The following is a 21,037-nucleotide window of genomic DNA, read 5'->3' as shown; positions in this document are numbered from 1 at the left end:
TACGCATAGCTACAGAAACAGTCCTCGTCTGTGGCAGTCACTCTACTCATGTTTGATCTCCAGATTAGGACATGCTTCTTCAGCGACAAGGAACTGACACAGCTAAAACAGCTTTTCCACAGAGCTAATCATAACTGCTCACTAATCCAAAGGCCTGTGAAGTGTATCCCCTAATCAAGGCTGTCTGCACCAATTTCAGCCTGAGGGTCCCTTCATACTTGTTCAAAAATCTGGCAAGCAAAGCAGATTCGGCCGCTTTTGACGCCAACCAGGGCAGAAAGCGACTAGGCTGATTGGTCAGGACCAATTTCCGCTACCGGAAAAATTATGCGGCCCCAAGCATGGCGGCGCCCGTCGAAGCCGGACCTCTCGCTTCGGACTGAATTCTCATTGTTGCTGCCTTTTTCAGTGCGTTCACTGGCCATAAATGGAGCACCGGGTCTTTTGCTTCATCTCACCTCAGCAGTCCCTACTTTTTTGCATGCTGTGAGCCTCGTATCCAGTTGCTATTCTTTCAAGCCTCAATTTTCACTACTGACCAAACCAAAACTTACCCATTTCACTATGTATCACTTTTGCCGGTTTCACTATTCACCAAACCACTATTTACCAGATATACTATTCACCAAACGTGCTCACCTGATGTGCCCGAGTGGAGGGACTGGATGATGCCGTTGGCTGCCACCTCGTAGATGCGGGACTCCTGCAGGGGTGATTTGTTTTAACAGGTGACTCAATCACCCCAACCAACCAATAAGACGATCCCTATGCAGCAAGTCTTTATTTATTTATTTATTTTATTTACTGATACTGCAGGCCAATAAACTGGCCCTAGCAGGAGGGGCAATACAGTAAAAGGTGTGGCAATGCAAAACAACAATAAACACTAACGAAAAATAATGCTGGGTGCAGCAGTGTTACTCAGTCAAGCACATTCTGGCACCAGCACAATAACTAACAAAACATGAGGAGCCGCGCACATGTGAAATAACAAACAGGCGGGCAATTTCTACTCAAAACAACAGAACTGTTTTTCAGAGAGAAAAAAAGGCATCACAGAGTGAAGAAATTAGGAAAACATAGTAGATTGCGAACACTGCTTTTCTTTCAGTTAGTTTATAGAAGAAAAATGTTTTTCCAGCTCTTCTGCAAAGTTTTATGACTGCGATACCTCGACAGGTATGGAATTCCATTTGTGTATATAGTACACGGAAAAAAAACTATTCACATGGGATTTTGTTTTAGAAAATATTGGCGCAAGTGAAAGGCTATGTGTGTGTCTTGTCTCGCATGAACTTGGAGGCCTTACGCAATGAGGCCGCTGAAGTGCGATTTTTCCATTTATAATGTTATGTAAAAATTGGAGACGAGCATTATTTTTGCTGCAGTTTCACCGGCAGCAACAGTTTCCATACTAAACACTGGAATTCTAGCTATGCGGTATTTGTAGCACGTTGCTTCAATGTCTATTTAACTTATCTGCCCATAAATTTTCTGAGAAATGTTTAACAAAAATGAAAAACAGGTAGCAAGAAAAGCGGACGCAAAAATCTGATGCAAACTTATAGAGAAAACTTAAACTGAAAGATACTGCCATGCAAAATTGAATTTGAGGCTCCGAAAATTCTAATTTAACAGGTTGTGCCTCTGTCCCATTACAGGTAAAAATTTTGCTTCTTCCAGCCTCTCCCACAAGTGTTTTTGCAAGCATAACACAACTGCTGTGAAATTGCACAGACACTGAGTCAAGCTAGAAAAGGCACACTTTTAAGGAGGTTTTAGAGCAAGTGTAGATGCAATGCTTGAGGCAAAAAGTTTACCTAGACATAAAGTTTCAAGAACGATGTGCACAACAATAGCCTAAAGTATTTCATACAGTTCCTGCTTAAGAATGTTGTGCTGTCTAGCTGCTTAGAAGCTGCCAGTAATGAGCAAAATTTCACTGCTTCTTTCTCAGTCACCCCATGAGGACTAAACATCATGGGGAAGCATGGTAAGACTGTTTGTTTACATCACTAGGGAATGATCTCACCGACGGCCAAGGACCTCGATAAGGCTTGACGGTGTCATGCTAGCTTTTCATCCTTGAACAGCTCATTCCATTCGTGAAAGATACTCAGGAAACGAGCAGCGATTTCTGTCAGAGTTTGAAAGAAATTCTACTGCAGGGGACATGTCAGATTGCATGCCATTGGTTTCTCTTGGCATCAAGCTATGACAAAAGGGTAAAATTATCATTCTGCCTGTTATGGAAGGCAAGTTATAGGATATTGAAATCATCAGTTTCTTGCCGTCTGTGAAGTGGCAAATTCAAAACTGTGTAACTCAACTTCTACGATGGGCAGGATGATAGTTTTGCCCCTATTGCATAGTTTGATGTCAACACAAGCCAATGGCATGCATCCTAGCAAGTTTCGTGCAGCAAAATTTATCGAAAGCTCTCGGCAAAAACTGAAATAACATATCATATAAGTGCACAAGGACTTGTCTTACATAAAATTAAATTATATATCTGGAATCGACATGCAAAAACACATGTTTCTTGAAGATTCCATCACTGACTTCATTAACAAAAATTTTTTTCTGAGACCAGCTTCTCCCCTTAGGTGACCCCTGAAAGAGAGAGAAGGAAATTGCTTTAAAAAAGCTTTGCTTGCAAGACTGGCCACATGATGTCCCACTCCGTCCTGATTTTTTCTACCCCCTCCATGGTCCTGACAATCTATAGCTTCACTAGATAAATGCACTCATTGCCGCTTCCAATACGACACTACTTATCACAAAGTGTTATAGTAGCTGACTGATATTTTTCAGACCGCCGGAATTCAAACCCGTGCAATATTTAAGACTTTAGTTTAGTTTTACAGAAAACAACAGATGCCAAGAAGCACGGACCTGGACCAAATACAAGCTAATATATATTGCTTGGAAGTGCAAATTAATATGGGAACTGGCAAAATTCACGTTTTTTCAAGCAATTTTTTTTAGCAGAGTGAATGTTATCAAGTATTTTTGAGGCTGTTCCAATTACAGTCGACGACCGATTTTTCGGACTCTCTAGGGACCGCGAAAATGACCGAAAAATCGGGCAGTCCGGAAAATCAAATTTCACCGAAAAAATCACTAACTTATCACCAATATGCCGGAGAAAGCGGCCAGTTGTATTGCACACATTCTAAAGCTTGTCATGAGTATATTTCGCCGCGCGACATACCATATGAACGCGTATAAGGGCCGCAATTTTTTTCCCAGATCCGAGGGCCAATTTTCAGGGTGCGGCCCATACACGCGATGTGCGAAAAAAAAATTTTGTAAGTAAAAACACACCAACCAGGGAATGAGCGACATTTATACTACGCTCAATCGTCACTCGCGCACGCTCATCCCAAAAGAAGCCGCGCAGCATGTCTGCTGTGAACGCGTAGCCATTGTTCCGCGCTTCCATCACATAGCAGCTCTTTTTCCAGTTCGGGAAACTCGCACGGCTTGCCTCGGAAAGTGCGCTTTTTGCAGCTTGTGTTCTCTTTTGGTTGCACCATCATCGGACGCACTTTCTTGGCCACGTCGTTTCCGCCCCTGCACGCTTACCGTGTTCGAGAGCTAACTCCCAGCCGTGTAGCTTAAGGTGCTTGCCTATCGTGCTAAACCTGCGAAGCTTGGCGGCAACACGCGAAAGCCACAATCACAACTATTACGGCGAACGCACTAACACGCCACAAAAGGCTGGAGCTAGCGATACTACTGCCGATGTGAATAGCGAAAAATCGCGGCGGAAAAAAAAGTTGATGATGATGATGATGACGGCCTCGGGCGCCATCCAAGGACGGCACTTAGAAGCTCCTGTGCGCGCGCGCGGCCTAAGCGAACGACGCGGCGCCAAAGCAGATCTCAGCGTCCATGGCGCGCGCCGTGGCCGCCGCGATCTCTGGCGGCGCGCCAGAAGCGCACTTCGATCGCGGAGGCCACGGCACGTGCGTAGCCTCTGCGATCAAGCGCTCCGCGATTTTATTCACGTTCCGTATTCGGTACGAAACACTCAGCACAGATGAGTTCCGTGAACTCAGACTGCGGTTCAAGTTCGTGCGGTGGAAGACATTCAAGAACAGTACGAATTCGAAAACACGCGAGCGCAATGTGCCAACTCGCGCAGAATTTCAGCGTCACAAGTTAGGAGGCTCCCTTTAAGCTTGAATTTCATTTTGTTTGATCAAGTTTTCGATCTCCCCTGCAGTTTGAGTTAATGAGGTTCCACTGTACACATTATATGGCGGCTTGGGTGCTGGCGGCGAGTACGAACGAGGTCCGAAAAATCGAGTGGTCAGTTGCGGTGCGTCCGAAATTTCAAGCGCTCTTACACATTGGCTCTGTGGGCCATGTCGCGGTGCCGCGAAAAAATCCGAATAATCAAGCATGTCCGAAAAATCAGGTGTCCGAATTTTCGGTCATCGACTGTATATGGACCATTTCTTGGGTCTCACAGATCTGGAAAAATTGGTCAGCAAGTGCATTTCCTTCCTGGTCTTTCATGCAAACATTTTTAACCCTTTCAGGTGCTTTGTACAACAATTGTGTAAGCGGGAAACTTGCAGCTTTTTCTTTGAAATTTGAGCACTTACCAGTGATTTCATTATTTCAGTCAAATTTAGCACCCTTCTCGTTGCAAATAAGCGGCTTTTTTGTGCCCTGTAGCGAATGTAGTAAATATTATTTCACATAAGACTGAGCTAGGCAGCACTTTGTCCGCAATTTTTGTGCAGACAGATTTTGCCGCGAGTGAAAACATCGGTAGTTTTTGCTCAATTTTGAGTGTAATGTGGATCTTCGAAGCACCAAAGCGATTCCATGATCGCTTGTGTGTTTACCTGACAGACGAGAACATTTCGGTGTTACTATCTTGAACAAATCTGCCACTTTGTACGGAATTCTCTACATCGTTGTAAAAACTAACCTGCTGGTCTTTCACGTTCTAAAACTAACAAATTCCCTTTCTTGAGGCCTGAATATACTACTTAGGTGAAAAAAACAATTCATTTCAGTCAAAACAAAAAATGGCACCTGAAAGGGTTAAGCTTACTGCTGTAGTGAGCCCGGTTACACCTTCAACCGTCTCCTGTGATTCATCCCTTTCTAAAAATTTGAGGTATAAAGTTCGCACCCATGGCCCCACCACAGACACGAGGGGTGAATGCAGGCTCACCCAAGAGGGAAAGCGATGCCTGGGCGGAGTTGGGGGTCTGCCACTGGGGTCAACACCCTCGCCTCCGGGCACGGGGGGTCCCTCCTCTCGACTGGGGGTGTAGATCTCAGCGTAGTCGTGCAGCTCTTCTTCAGGGGCCACTACACCCCGGCGACACCCTTCGGTGGTGGACAGGGACGGGCTTGGCCAGCTGCATCGTCACCATCACTCATCATCATCAGCCTGACTACACCCACTGCAGGGCAAAGGCCTCTCCCATGCATCTCCAATAAACCCTGTCCTTTGCCAGTTGCAGCCACTGTATTCCCGCAAACTTCTTAATCTCATCCCCCCCCCCCCGTATCTTTCTTCTGCCCCCTGCTACGCCTGCCTTCTCTTGGAATCCACTCTGTTACCCTTAAGGACCAGCGGTTATCTTACCTTCGCAATACATGCCCTGCCCAAGACTTATTTCTTCCTCCTGATTTCGACTAGGTTGTCATTAACCCGCGTTTGTTCCCTCACCCAATCCGCCCGCTTCCGATCTCTTAACATTACACCTATCATTTTTCTTTCCGTAGCTCGCTGCGTTGCCCTTAACTTATTGTTAGCCTCTTTGTTAGCCTCCACGTTTCTGCCCCATAGGTGAGTACCGGTAAGATACAGCTGTTGTAAACTTTTCTCTGGAGGGATATTGGTAAACTGCCATTCATGATCCAAGAGAACCTGCCATATGCGCTCCACCCCATTTTTATTCTTCTGGTTATTTCCCTCTCAAGATCCGGCATGAACGGGCATGAACTAGCAAGAACGGGCTCAAGCCTTCAGTTTGGCGAGGGAAACAAACGAGTTCATTGCGTGCATGCTTTTAAGCAAGACCGCTTGCGCAACTGCAGTTGACACCAAACATGCAATGTGGCAAAGTGTTCCTTGGCCTCTTCACATCAGTAATAGCCACACGTGTGTCATCAGCAACCTAGCAAACCTTGCCTTGGTCTTGAATTAGCCTCCCAGTGACAGTGACGATGTCTCCGTCCAATACCTGCTCGTAGTAAATATTGAATGTGCGACTCTTCCCGCATGTGTTGATGTTTGCTTGACGACAAAAGATGCATTCATGGCTAAGAAAATTACGTTGTGACTACACTGTAAAGGACTCTGTGATCCTTGTTTTTAGCCCTTTGAGGGTTTTTGCAATATGTGTACGGTGGTGGTTTTCTGCCCCGCAAAGTCTTTGCTGTACGGGAACAGTTTCAACCCTCCGTTTGAAGTTTCCTGCCATAATGACGATGCATGCTCACTGGTAGGTGCTGCCACCTCCTGGGACTTACAAGAAACGTTTGAAATTTGATTGTGCTACCTTCTGCAGAGATAAGCAGAACTGATTTCTAGCTTCAGTGTGTCACGCGGTCTCTGGCAACGCCCTTTAGTGGTTTCCGTTTTGCCGCGCAATCGCAACGGAGACGTGCGAAATTTGATTTTTACCTTTATCGCATGAGCCGCGGAAGTTGACTTCCATCTTTATTGGTGCTGCTCTTAGCTTGTTTATCCCCAACGCTCAGCAGGTATTCTCGCTCTTCTTGTTTAATGAGTTTCCTTCGAGTTCTTCAGATGCACGGAAAAGCGGCGATATGGCCGAACGCACTGCCCCTTCTCATGACAATGACAGCGATGACTCTTCCAACTCTGATTTTGTACATTTTGGGCATTCAAAATTTGCAGTAAAGTAATTTGACCATGCGGGAAAGTTTTTTTTTTTAAAAAACCTGACCCTCAGAGGGTTAAGTGAGTGGTGTTTAGCCTAGCCTCCGAGATCCATGCCAAAAGAACAGTGTCGGCAATTCACTTATGAAATGAGCCTGGGGTGACAACACCTGTATATTTAATTTCTTGACCTTCTCTAGCTTTTCCATAGAAAGTATCACCTCTGTCGTTAAAATGTGGTAACCTGTCAATAGAGGCTTCCATCAGTTTGTATCCAGCGTCGTTTTAAGAGGCTGCGAGACCTCAACATAATGTCTATGAAAGATGCGCAAGCCAGAGCAGCTTTGAAGCATAAAATAGGTAGCAGCAAGCATCCAGCACTTATTTAATGCAAATTACAAGTACTCAACACATTACAATGCACACGGTACATCCAGAAGCTCAGCAGATATTAACGGTCGCCCCTGAGCAACCGAGCGCAATATGCAATTCCCAAAACCGATCAACTCAAAACAGGCAAAAAATAAATTAAAAATATATACTCCACATCGCCACAAAGTGGGCCTGAGAAAAACTATGACACATAAACAAATTTCAGCCGAAGGGCTACACGTGTACGGTTTGTGCATCCTTATCGTGAAGAATTTTAAAACTTTTCTCGCCTCAACCGCTGGCTTGTTTATGCTGAAACTGAGCCCAGAACTTGGGTATTGCTGTAACTTTTGTCTCGTAGTAAGTTTGTCAAAACTACTAACATAGTTCAGCCGCCTGATGCAAAACCATAATCATCTGCCCCGAAAGCCGTGAAGTTTTTTCTGCGGAAGGGCATGTAAGTGGTGCCATCGGTTATTTGCATAGCAAAAGTGCCACGATGAGAAGGGCACTGAGGTAGCATTACAAGATGCACAGGTCCCTTGATGGCGCCACTGTCGCCCTTCGCAGCAATCCGGTGCTGGCGGCTTTCGGTTCATCGATCTCGGCGCAGATGATTACGGAGTTACATCATTCGCGGTTGAATCAAGCGAGTACCGTGGCAAAACTTGCTATGAGACAAAAGTTACCACAATACCCAAGCTGTGAGGTCAGTTTTACCGCAAACAAGCCAGCTGTTGAGGCGAGAAAATTTTTTGAAGTCTTCGCGATAAAGATGCACAATACTGTACATGTACACCCCTGCGCAAAAGTGCAGAGACCATGCGAACTGAAAGAACTGCGCGCCAGCGCTTTCTCCCGGTCCACCGCCTGTTTCCAAGATATGCATAAGGTGTCTGACCAAATATGTTAGCCTGTCTGCCCACACACTTCTGCCAAGCATGCCTTTGTACACAGAAAAATCGCATTCACCGCCATTCTCGTGGTCTCTCCACTTGTGCACACGACTGTACATGACAGATCCCATCCCACCCTGTACACCTTCAGTTTTGGACGCCAGTTTTGAGCTATCACCGAGCCCTGTGCAGAAATGCTCTCACCCCTTGTGGGCTGAGCTGTCCTCCTCGGGCGAAGCCATGGAGCTGCACGAGGACAGAGTGGCCACGTCCCGGAAACGCTTGCGCTCCAGCCGCACTCCGGGGCAACTCTGCACAGGCAACGCACAGGGGGGGGGTCACTACAGCAAAGCTTTCTACTACAACAGACCTAGTTGCAGACAGTGTCACGGGAGTGCGCTAGTGTACGAGCCCTCCCCAACTATAAGGAATCTGACGTCAATTCCCAGTTGCCATTAATGCTTCAACCACAGTTCGTTAAGAGTAGCTAGCTGGCCGCAAGAATCTAGGTGAGGAGCACATGACCATGCTGGAGAGTTTGCGAAGTGGTGTTTTGATGTAGTAGACGTGCTTAGCAGATTTCTTTTAATAAACACCACTTTTCTGTTTGTTTGTTTTGTTCACTTTAAGCCTTCAATGTGGAGTGTAGATTTGCTATGAACTTTGAATACAACAAATGAAATCGACTCAACTGTCAAATTCAATATAAGTGGGATTGACTGTAATGCATTTCTCTAAACAAAAATTTAATCACCAGTACTAGCTCCTGTATCATCTTTGCCTACCCGTGTACTTGTCACCATTTCGCGCACTTATTGCGTGCATTCCCAGACACCCTTAGAGCGTGTGGGTGTAGCGGTCTCGGACTCAAAGGAGGTGCCCTCGGCTCAGCGTGGCAAACTCAGCGGAGACCAGCCACCAAGTGACAAGAGGTTTTTGGGCGTTCGGTGCCCAGCTTTCGCTGGTCGCAAGCCAGAGAATGGGTCGGAGCCAAAGGTTCACAAACAAAACAAACTTTATACAGCAAAGAGACGATACAGGGGATTTCGCAATCAAGCACATACAAAGTGATTAACAAAACAATGCAACTCGTGCAAAGTTACACTCGAGAGAGATTACAATACAAATGAATTATTGCACCTAAAGTGCACTAACACAAGGGAGAGGCAAACAAACGAAACACAATTTGTTCACCGGGCACTGCGACAGTCCGACCAGAGGTCCGCGACAATGCCGTCCCACAGATTGACGCACGCTGCCTCATTGAACCGCGGCTGGGCGAGTGGTGTGGTCCCGGGAGTCGAGCGGGCGTGCTTCTCTGAAGCTTGAATGGCAGCTCGGACTAGTCGACAGCGGTCGACGCCCTCCTTATATAGGAGTGCTCCACGTCTGTTTGTTCTTCTCATCAAGGCAGGCGCACATATACACACAGTATTGGTTGTGCAGTCTCCTTCTCCTTCTTGTGCTGGGCGCATGTCCCCATTGGTCAGGCGCTGAGACTGGCTTCGAATTGCTTCGAGATCTTTCTGGCCTGGCGCTGCCGCCGCCGCCGCGTGACAGAAGAGGGACACGGCATTTCTTACCACACGCAAGGCTACGCCCTCTCCATCAACATAGAGTAGAAACGACTCCAACATTTCAGAAGGTTCGACGTCATGGGCTGACGCAATTCCTTGGCATCACGCCGGCGAGCTATGGTGGAAAGGGCCGCAACACACAAGGCTAGTCGCTCTCCGGGGTTACCATCTCCCCTCTTTGTAACGACACACGCTGGCAAGACCATGTCTGCGCGGCACTGTTTTTGTAGCAAGAGCTACATTACCTGCAGTCTCGCTGTTTCGCTGTGGGCCTTCGGCGCCACTTGTGCGTATGCGCGAGGAGCCGAGTGATGTCAGAGCCGCGCAGCTGGTGTGCTGCGCACCGCTCGCCTCCGACTGAGAGGAGCTGCCGAGTGACATCACAGCTGCCGATGCCGCTCGCCTCCAACCAAGAGAGAGCACACTGCCATGGCGGCCAAGGAGAGCGAGGCCGACGCTGTGCAATGTAGGAGACGGTAGAAGCTCGAGTCGTCGGACCCCGAGGTTGTAGCCTGGCAGTTAGCCGTCCAGGCAAGGAAGAACAAGCGGCGCAGGGACAAGAGAGATGCGCAGACACCAGAGCAGAAAGAAGAGCGCATCGCCAAACTAGACGTAACCAGGGATATACCGTACCTCGCTACGTGTATCCTGGCACAGCTGAGCTAAGCCACTGCCAATTTTTAAGGCGAAAACCTTTGATGCCTCATCGTTGTCGACAGAAGGTTGTCAGCAGAGGTGTCACGCTTTTCTAGTCATACCAGAAAAAAAGCCTTTGTGCACGATGGGATTCGAATCACCCATCCTTCCATTTTGCAGCCGAGCGTACTCTAATGGCTACGCTACTTCCTGCCAATGCATATGCAGTTCTCCTTGTCTAGGACACTGGAGAGTGTTTGCAGAAAGGCGTCGGATCAGATGGATGCCTCCCAAACGGCCTCCAGTGTCTCCAGCATTTAAGATTCACAAACAGCTGTGTACTTAATTAACATCTTAACCACACATCAGTGACACAAGCAGCAACGCTGCTTAAGCATAAGCAAGCAGCATAAGCAAGCAGCACTTATAAGCAAGCAGCACTTATAAGCAAGCAGCGCTTATGGCTTTCACCTCACCGCCCTTTAGGTCAACTAAGTGCCCCCCCCCTGAATTTTTTAGTTTCTTTTCCCAAAAATGCGCTGAATTTTGTGACAGTACTCAAGTATGCTATTCGATCTGTTTTGTCCTGGACCTCTCCACATGTTTACAAGACACCTTGAAGGAGTGGAGTAGTGAGAAAGTGAGCAACACTGGGAGGCATCCTACCGTGGGGTGCAGTACCGCAGCTGTGTATGCGGGTGGCGCTTCGTCGTCCTCGGGCGGACCTGCGCTGGCTGCCAGCTGCTCGCTCAGCTGCGCCAGTCGCCGCCTGAGCTCCTCCAGCTGCTCATTGCAGCGCTCATTCTGTTCCTGCACAGCCCAGAGCACACTTGGAGCACACCCAGTGCAAAGGCGCCTGCAACCAACTGAACACGTCACAGTCTGACAAGGCAAATATCCAGAGACAAATGCGCACACAACCGATGACCTTAACCCTTTCAGGCACTTTGTACATAATTGTATATACAGCAAATTCACAGCTTTTCCTGCGAGACTGGTGCACCCTGCAGTAATTGCACTGTTTCAGTTGAATTGAGCAGCCTTCTTGTTGCAAATAAGTTGGTTTTTTGTACCATGTAGCAAATGCAGTAAATAATATTTCACTCAACAGTGAGCTACGCAGCACTTTGTCCACCGTTTTTGTGCAGATGGATTTTGTCGCAGGTGAAAACATTGATTGTTTTTGTTCAGTTTCAGGTGTAATGTGCATCCTTGAAACGCAAAGTGATTCCACGATTTCTGGGGTGCTTAACTGGCATACGAGAACATTTCGATGTTACTACTTCTAATAAATCTGACACTTTGTACGGAATTCTGCACATCGTTGTACAAACTTACCTGCTGGTCTTTCACGCTCAAAAACTAACAAATTCCCTTTCTTGAGGCCTGAATATACTACTTATGTGAAAAAATAATTGATTTCAATAAAATAAATAATGGCGCCTGAAAGGGTTAAATGTCCAGTTCAAGGAGTGCTCAAAGCCAGGAGCGGTTGATGTACTTCTAAAATATATGCTACAAGCTGTAAACCTGTGCACATTCATTGGAGATAAAAAAAATCAATGTAAGGCTCTGAAAACTTGACAAAGCAGTAAATTTAAATGCAAGGAATGGCAGTAGGAGGAGATGTCCTGCTAAGATAAAACCTCAGTTTGAGTTGGTGAGCGACATGCGACCTGGAGAATAATAGCCCCAAACAGAGAAGTGATACATCTCCAGTAATCTTCTGTACTCATGTCTCATTTCCACCAGTAGCAAAGTTGGTGTCACACCACGGAGGCAATAAGAGAAGAGAATATCACACGAGCTACTACCCTCATCTTTTCCCATCATTTGTTTTTTTCCATATTTACAAACTGTATACTGTGGAGTTCAATGTCCAAAGCGACGCATGGGCTGGGCTACCATAGACACTGTAGTAGAGAACTCAGAATTAATTTCGACCACCTGAGGTTCTTCAATGTGTGCCAGCATTGGACAGCAGAGAAGCAGCTTTCGTGCTTAAATTGAATGAACCTGTATTTACAGCCTCATTTCTGAATGGACAGACAGTTGAAATAATGTCACGGAACAAGATACACCACTGAACTTTCATTTCATTGCTGAAATGAAAGCAATGTCTTCGTCTCAGACTAGGTCACTAAATGCAATCTGTGCTTCCTTCTAACCAAGTACCCTAGTGATTCTCAAACTGGATTCTGCAGGAACCCTGGCCTCCTTGAAGTGTTTTTTGGGCTGCCCAAGCACTCAAATCCATTCATGCCTCAACCCTCCCACCTTTCTTTTACCCACTATATTTTGGGCCTAATCGTACAGTAACTGCTTATAAGAGACTTTTTCACCATGTTGCCAGTCATTATTAATTGAATTTAGACCTTTTTTGATGGGCTGTACGCTCTTTTCTGCATGCATGTCAAGCAGCAACAAATGGAGCTGAAAACAATCGGGAATGCTTGGAACCTTTAGCAGGCCGTTAGGTTTACCAGAGGCTAGAAAGACCAGACGAATATTTGCACCATGATGCATAACGTGAAAATCCAGCGATAGCTGCTATCCTTTGCTGCATGTGCAGTAACATCAGTAAAAGAAAGAAACATCTCACATGTAGCACCCCTACCCACACCTTCTCTCCTATATCTCTCCGCCTCGCCATGGTGGCTCAGTGGTTATGGCGCTCGGCTGCTGACCCGAAAGACGCGGGGTCGATCCCGGCCGCGGCGGATGAATTTCGATGAAGGCGAAATTCTAGAGGCCGATGTACTGGGCGATGTCAGTGCACATTAAAGAACCACAGGTGGTCCAAATTTCCGGAGCCCTTCACTACGGCGTCTCTCATAGCCTGAGTTGCTCTGGTATGTTAAACCCCAATAGACCAAACCAAACCTATACCTCTCACACTCACCTCCACTCAAGGACCATCCAGGAGTTCATACCACTAATGGCTATCGCTGAAAAAGACCGGGCACCCCCAGTGTGCACCAACGAGCAATAACATCAGTAAAAGAAAGAAACACCCCACAAGTAGTATGCCTACTGTCTCCTTCTCTCCTATCCCTCTACCACCCACCTTCACTGATGGACTTCTACGCCAACTCATGCGTCCAGGGGTTCATGCACTAATGGCTATCACTGAAAAAGACCGGGCACCCCCAGTGTGCACCAACGAGCAATAACATCAGTAAAAGAAAGAAACACCCCACAAGTAGTATGCCTACTGTCTCCTTCTCTCCTATCCCTCTACCACCCACCTTCACTGATGGACTTCTACGCCAACTCATGCGTCCAGGGGTTCATGCACTAATGGCTATCACTGAAAAAGACCGGGCACCCCCAGTGTGCACCAACGAGCAATAACATCAGTAAAAGAAAGAAACACCCCACAAGTAGTACGCCTACTGTCTCCTTCTCTCCTATCCCTCTCCCACCCACCTTCACTGATGGACTTCTACGCCAACTCATGCGTCCAGGGGTTCATGCACTAATGGCTATCACTGAAAAAGACCGGGCACCCCCAGTGTGCACCAACGAGCAATAACATCAGTAAAAGAAAGAAACACCCCACAAGTAGTATGCCTACTGTCTCCTTCCCTCCTATCCCTCTACCACCCACCTTCACTGATGGACTTCTACGCCAACTCATGCGTCCAGGGGTTCATGCACTAATGGCTATCACTGAAAAAGACCGGGCACCCCCAGTGTGCACCAACGAGCAATAACATCAGTAAAAGAAAGAAACACCCCACAAGTAGTATGCCTACTGTCTCCTTCTCTCCTATCCCTCTCCCACCCACCTTCACTGATGGACTTCTACGCCAACTCATGCGTCCAGGGGTTCATGCACTAATGGCTACCACTGAAAAAGACCGGGCACCCCCAGTGTGCACCAACGAGCAATAACATCAGTAAAAGAAAGCCGCACATGCAATAACATCAGTAAAAGAAACACCTCACATGCAGTATCCCTACTGTCTCCTTCCCTCCTATCCCTCTCCCCCCCACCTTCATCGAATGGACTTCTACGCCAACGCCATACGTCCAAGGGTTCACGCCACTAACAGCTATCGCTGAAAAAGCCCGAGCACCCCCAGTGTGCACCGAGCAATAACATCAGTAAAAGAAAGAAACACCTCACATGTAGTACCCCTACTGTCTCCTCTCCTATCCCTCTCCCACCCACCTCCACTGATGGACTTCTACGCCGTCAAACGCCCAGGGGTTCGTGCTACTAACGGCTATCACTGAAAAAGTCCGAGCACCCCCAGTGTGCACCGAGCAATAACATCAGTAAAAGAAAGAAACACCTCACATGCAGCACCCCTACTGTCTCTTTCTCTCCTATTCCTCTCCCACCCACCTCCACTGATGGACTTCTACGCCAAAGTCCTATGTCCAGGGGTTCATGCCACTAACGGCTATCGCTGAAAAAGACCATGCTCCCCCACTGTGCACGCCAACATCATACGTCGAGGGGTTCACGCCACTAACGTCTATTGCTGAAAGAGACCGAGTTCCCCCCACTGTGCACCGATGAGACCAAACCTGCAGGCGGGTGTTGTGCTCCTCGAGCTGTCGCAGGCGCTGGGCGACCCAGAGACGCACGGCCTGGGCCTGGGCGTGGGCGCGCTGGGCCTGGTGTGCACGCAGCTGCCGCTGCTGGGCCAGCTCCCGCTCGAGCCGCAGCACCTCCTCCGCTAGGCGCAGCACTTGCTCACCCATCCACCCCTCTCACCCGCTCCTACAACCGCGGGCAACGCCCACCTCCGCATCATCCTCCGCCTCGTCACCCGCCGCCCTCCTGCAAGACAGGCAACAGTGACCACTGTGCTGCATTACAGAGATACTGCCGCGATACAGTTAATTTTTCTCGTCACTTGCAGCATTCCTTGTAGAGATATTGTAGCCCTTTCCTGGGAGATTGGTGCAAGCATTCCATGCAGTTCCCTGAGCTTGCTCATATGAGCCTGCTTTCGCTTACACTCCTGTTCCACAGACAAGTTAAAAACTGAACATGGTCAAAGCACATCTAAGTGGCAGTTTTTCTGGTCTGTAGTGGTGACACACCAATGATATTCCTAAAAGCATTTTCACTTTGACAACTATGTGACATATGGTTCTGCATGGCACCATCCTGGATCTTACTAGCACTGCTGCTAAAATTCCCCTAGGATGAGTAAAGTTGCCTCATTACTTGCTGTGCAAACCACATTGTAAAGAAATCTGCACCTTTAAGGGCGCATTTGCGTGTTTATATTTGCACCATTGCAGCCCCAAAATGGGTGCAATACCCATTTTGTGTAGTGTGATAGTTACAGTTCACCCTTTTCCCTACTGCTTCGCAGCTTCACAAATTTTGACTCCGTTACAGCTGCACAAGTACGAACTGCTTTAAAATATGCTGATAATTTCTTTGGTGCATGCACTTTCAGAGGGAAGCCTGTGGAAAGCTGCCAACAACTTGCCTCAATACGCACTGTAAGTACGGAATCTCCAACTATATTTACAATACCCTGATATGTCTTTCACGGCTTGTCTGCACCTGTTTGCAGTGGAGTTGCATTTCTGGTGTCTGCATAATGTTTAACATGCAAGTTTTTGGAACGAATTCAGAAATGGACAAAAAAAATAATCTACTCCTAGGAGGCCGACCTTCTGCAAACTTGCTCACACAATAGCATGATGACAGCATGTGCCACATAAATAATACAGAGGAATACAAACAGGTTAAAGCTTCATTAGATGAGTCATACAGAGAGAGTAAGGTGACAAAGCTCACCACAGAAGACTCCATGGGCTATGGGAGACTCCCCATAGCTGTTATTACGCACATACTTTCTCCACAATACCCCAGTTGAACGAATTCCCTTTTGGAATCAGCGGCACATAGTAGTTTAGCAAAAATAATTCAGTTACACATTATATTATTGCAGTGAAAATTATTGTCTTATCTACAGGCATCAAACGTGCAGCTGCTCTTTAAGGGAAATCTCGACTAGCTCACATCATATTAAAGGCATGCTTGCTGAATAACTGCAAAGTCGTAAAGTCGAACACCCGTACACCCTTGCAGCCTGTGCAGCTGCAACACCCTTGCGCCTGCGCACCTTTTTGTTAGTGTGCTCATTGCACCCTTTTCTGAAAAACAAAGAAAAATTAAGGGTGTGGAAATAGTGCCCTCATTTGAGTTACACCCTAAAGGGTGTAAGTTTTTGTCGCTGTGCCCCACAGAAAGGGCAAAAATTTGGAAAACTGGTTTTTGAGGAAAGGAAAAGGCTGTCTCCCATATCTCCGTGGACACCTGAACCACGCCTTAAAGGGATACTGAACCAAACTTTTGGAGCTGCTCTTTTGCATGTAAACAAGAGCTTGACTGCTAAAATTGATAAATATGACAAGCATTTTAGCGAAAAAGGCGGATAACACGCTTTTTTTCGCGATTTATTGCTGTATCGTTGCACCTGGTGGCCGCCTGTGGAAGCTGCGACTAGACGTCATAACACCCGCGCACCCACCGTTCCCGCAGAAGCACGATTACCATCGCTACTCGCGGCTTTTCCATGTCTGTCGTCTGCTCACGGCGTACACAGATATGTCAAGTTGTTAATCGATGCTGTCTACATAACCATTAACCGTATGCACGCTTACATCCGCTAAATGCTGGCACTTTTTCCGGACCTTGTGCCATTTCTAGCATTCTCGCTTTTAAAACAGAAGCGCGACGATGTTCAGACTAGTGGCGCCATCTGATGGTTAGAAGGGGAAGCATTGTTGTCAACAAACCGACACCCCTCTTAGCCTAAAGGGCGCAGAATCGTCACTCTAAATAAAAAATAAAGCAAATTTATTACTCGTAAGTTTTCTTATGTGCAACAGGAGATGAAGCGAAAGACTGGTGGCCCATTTATGGCCAGTGAACGCGCTGAAGAAGCCAGTAACAACGACGCAACCAGTCCGAAGCGAGGTTTCATGCATCGAAGGGCGCCGCCATATTTGTCGCCACGGGAGGGTGTCGTGACGTCACGCTTTCCACCTCGCGCCGGCCGGGAGGGCTTGGCACGCGCTCATGAAACATCGAAAATAAAACCATCCGCTGAAAAATATGCGCAGTGACGACTAGATTTCGGTGTAATCACATTCCGAGAATCTATATTCAGCCTTTTTGTTCAATTTTCAGATTTTGCTTCAGTATCCCTTTAAGGGAAGGGTGCTGTCATCTGCTGAGAAATAAGTGAAAAAGCACCACAGAAAGCAGCTTTTGTCTATCACTCCTAGTACACAGAATGCTCTTGTTGGCTATTTTTATGCTTGAGCTTACAATATACAGAGTCAACTGTCTGTGCCTCCCAGAAAAAAAACAAGAAACTAGTCAAAAACTATTTTTCAGCTTAGACAAAGTGTCCATGCAGGAGGCTGGGCACAAACTGAAAGCAAATGAAGAATTCCTTTTTATCTGCCAGGAGATAAATGCATGTCAGTGATTGTTTATAATGTAGACCTGCCGCAGTGGCTCAGTGCTTACGGCGCTCGGTTACTAATTCGGAGTTCCCGGGTTTGAACCCAGCCGCAGCGGCCATGTTTCAATGGCGGCAAACGCAAAGGCACCCATGTGTTGCACAATATCAGTGCACGTTAAAAGATCCCAGGTGGTCGAGATTATTCCACAGCACTCCACTACGGCACCTTTTTCACTCCCACCTTCCTCCCTTCCCTTACAGTGCGGTTTTGGATGTCCATCGAGATCTGAAACAATTACTGCACCATTTCCTTTCCTCGAAAACCTGTTTTACTTCTATAGAACGTCTCATGAAACCAAAACAGTATAGTTAGTGCCAAGACTAAGTCGGAATTATTTTAGGCCACAGTAATAAAGCTGACCAGTCATTGTTAACACCTGTATTATAGTGTTAGAGCTGCTACTTGAGCTAGTTGGTATACATTCATTGCTACAAGGCAGCGTGCAGAGACGACGCGCAAGAAAAGACACACAGCACAGACACCTGTCTTATAAACTGCTAGAAGCCTGCAGAAAATTTATCGTTTGAGCAGCAAAATATGCTACAATGTCCCAATTTCTATGAATAACGGTTTCCAGAAATTCCAATCGCACTATGATATAAGCACAAACCTAGAGAAACACAAGACTGTGGTCGCTCATATCCACAATGACTACTGCGGTGACATGACCTTGAGCTACCTATCAACAGTCAGTATGGCAGCACGAGCAGGCATGAGATGAGTTATAGTAAATGTACTACCGAAAAATTAATTATCTGGGCGTTATTTTCACATGCTATAACTTTCTATCCAAACTTACTCGGGTACCTTACATGTTGATTTTTCTTAGCTAATTAGGCAACCAGCGGCTCTCTCAGTTTCCATTCTAGCAATAGCCACTGTGCTTTAAACCTCTGGCAGAGGTTATCTGGGGGCACCCTGTACATGTTGTTGTACAGGGCGTTTCACTCAAGACTTCACACACTTTTTACAAATAAGCTTTTTAAGTTAGAAGGGCGCTCTTTTCAGCATAGCATTGGTATCAATCGGTGTAGTACATCAGAAGGCAGCTATGACTTAGCAGGCTGGCTAACTAGTATTGAATAGATAACTTTTCAACTCTTACAGTTAAGCTCCTTAAAGGGACACTGAGGAGAGCACTATTAATATTTTTTTTATAGTAAAATCCGATAGTTCGGCATGTCATGGCTTTGTTGCCACTTGGCCGGCAGCGAAAGATGCATTTATCTCTAAGAAATTTGGATTCGAAGTTGAAAAAGTTTTTCCCGCCGCTCTGATTCAAACTTGGGATTCGTCTATGACGACAGAGGACTAAGAGACGTGAAACATGACGTGCACATGACGTAACGCAGACTCCATGATTTCTGGCTGTCAGCAGTGCGGCCTAGCAGCAGCCGAAAAGAAAGCTACCGCCGGCCGCACGTTGAAGGCATCTATCGGCTATTGCGGCCGTCGCTACAGTCGCTTCGATTACGTTTGCACTGGCGTTTTGCCAGCGTTACGATGGATCTCGTTCTCGAAGTCGTCAACGAAGTTCTCGCAAATAGACTCCTTTAGCATGCCGTGTACCTTGTTACCGCTAGCGGAATAACGGGAGCCCGCCTACCGCCGGAAAACAGGCGCTGATTTGTCCCGATGCTTCAGGAGCGCGCCTAGCAGCCGGGCACGTGGCACCATCTGGCGACGTCAAGGAGATTTGCGCATGCATTGGCTGCGCCTCAGTGATGCATGGTTTCTCGGTTCCTGGTGTTGCTAGAACCATTCGTTCTAGCAACACTGTTTTGTTCTATGATCTCATCACGCTTGTACTTGCGAGTTTGGCCTGTGGCGGCGATACCTGTATTTTGGTTCTTGCTCTTTTCTACGTTACAAGAGCTTTGTTGTCAGTATGAGTGGCGTTTTTGTAATCAGGAGCTGGTATTCTGTCGATACAAGCCAACTTCAATTTCTCCTCAGTGTCCCTTTAATTATTCAGAGGCATGTAGCCCAGTGTAAGTAATATTCATATCAGTTTTTAGAATTTCATAAACGCAGTTGAGCTCAGCACTGTTGCCTGATTTTTACCCCTAAAGTATGTAAAAAATAAAATTCGAAAATGAAGGAAGGCTCCTTTATGCTATGAAGTTACAAGGAAACGCTCTGAGCAGGTCTCTGCTGTTATTAATCATTTTTGTCATGGTGGCAAGCATTATGTGCTCTTAACTGGGATTCTGGACACATGCACTGACACGGCATTTCTATAACTGCTTATAACAGTCAATCTGTCACAGACAAAATTTCACTCACGAGTGGAATTTCAGAAGGGCAGACATTTGGGCAAGTTGGTACGGTGTCGTGGTGATTCCACCAGTGCGAAAGACAGGGACACGAAAGGAGACAGAACAGGTACTGACTCAACTGATGTTTATTGAAGTCAACAGGGAATATGTAGACAAGCCAGGCAACACCACAAACCACACAATCACCGAAAAGCATACAGCATAACATGAGTCATCACTTGCCCCGAACACTTCCCTGATCGAGATAGCCCAAATCGCTGCATGTTAATATGACGGATGGCTCACTCACACAATCATCACCTAGTCGTAAGATGTGTCTAGCTACAATGGTTTGGTTTATTGGTGTTTAACATCCCAAAGCAACTCAGGCTAAGGGGGGCACCGTAGTGAAGGGCTCCGGAAATTTTGACCACCTGGGGTTCTTTAACGTGCACTGACATCGCACAGTACACAATTTCCCCATTAATCTGCAATGAACAAACCACCAAAATGTGCATAGCTGAAAGGAACGGGTAGCAATCTTCACCTTTACAATGCACAACCAAGTTGGAACCCCTACCAATATCTAAAAATCTCTCATGCTCCTGCAATCACACATTGATACACCCTCCAGTTTGATTCGCATAAATCCGACCACAACATAGCGGTATTCGATAGACCACCAGGAAATTATCAAGATTACGCCTAGGTGACAAATATGTGTGCCATCCATTGCGTTAACATGCAGCGAGTTGGGCTATCTCGATCAGGGAAGTGTTCGGGGCAAGTAATGACTCATGTTATGCTGTATGCTTTTCGGTGATTGTGTGGTTTGTGGTGTTGCCTGGCTTGTCTACATATTCCCTGTTCACTTTAATAAACATCAGCTGAGTCAGTACCTGTTTT

The 21,037-nt window shown here is 46.7% G+C and overlaps 1 protein-coding gene across 3 annotated transcripts in view; it reads right to left on the bottom strand.

Annotated features, from left to right (window-relative positions):
• The window catches only part of LOC149327193 (uncharacterized protein CG43867), a 96,334-nt gene that overhangs the window by 70,979 nt on the left and 4,318 nt on the right, over nucleotides 1-21,037 (bottom strand). The window contains exons 2-6 of one of the 3 annotated variants that reach the window (XM_089562807.1): nucleotides 14,901-15,156; nucleotides 11,028-11,171; nucleotides 8,353-8,459; nucleotides 5,198-5,387; nucleotides 640-703 (exon numbers count right to left, since the gene is read on the bottom strand). In XM_089562807.1, coding sequence (XP_089418933.1) covers nucleotides 640-703; nucleotides 5,198-5,387; nucleotides 8,353-8,459; nucleotides 11,028-11,171; nucleotides 14,901-15,077 — 682 coding nt within the window. In that variant the 5' untranslated portion in view covers nucleotides 15,078-15,156. Of the gene's footprint in view, nucleotides 1-639; nucleotides 704-5,197; nucleotides 5,388-8,352; nucleotides 8,460-9,970; nucleotides 10,697-11,027; nucleotides 11,172-14,900; nucleotides 15,157-21,037 lie in introns of those variants that run through there. The other 2 variants (XM_089562808.1, XM_089562809.1) reach the window with 2 other exon arrangements.

Source organism: Amblyomma mixtum, chromosome 10 (assembly GCF_055824585.1).
Source record: "Amblyomma mixtum isolate Tamu chromosome 10, ASM5582458v1, whole genome shotgun sequence".
Lineage (NCBI taxonomy): Eukaryota > Metazoa > Arthropoda > Arachnida > Ixodida > Ixodidae > Amblyomma > Amblyomma mixtum.
Note: the sequence above shows the minus strand (reverse complement) of the source record. Positions and strands in the feature narration are given on the sequence as shown.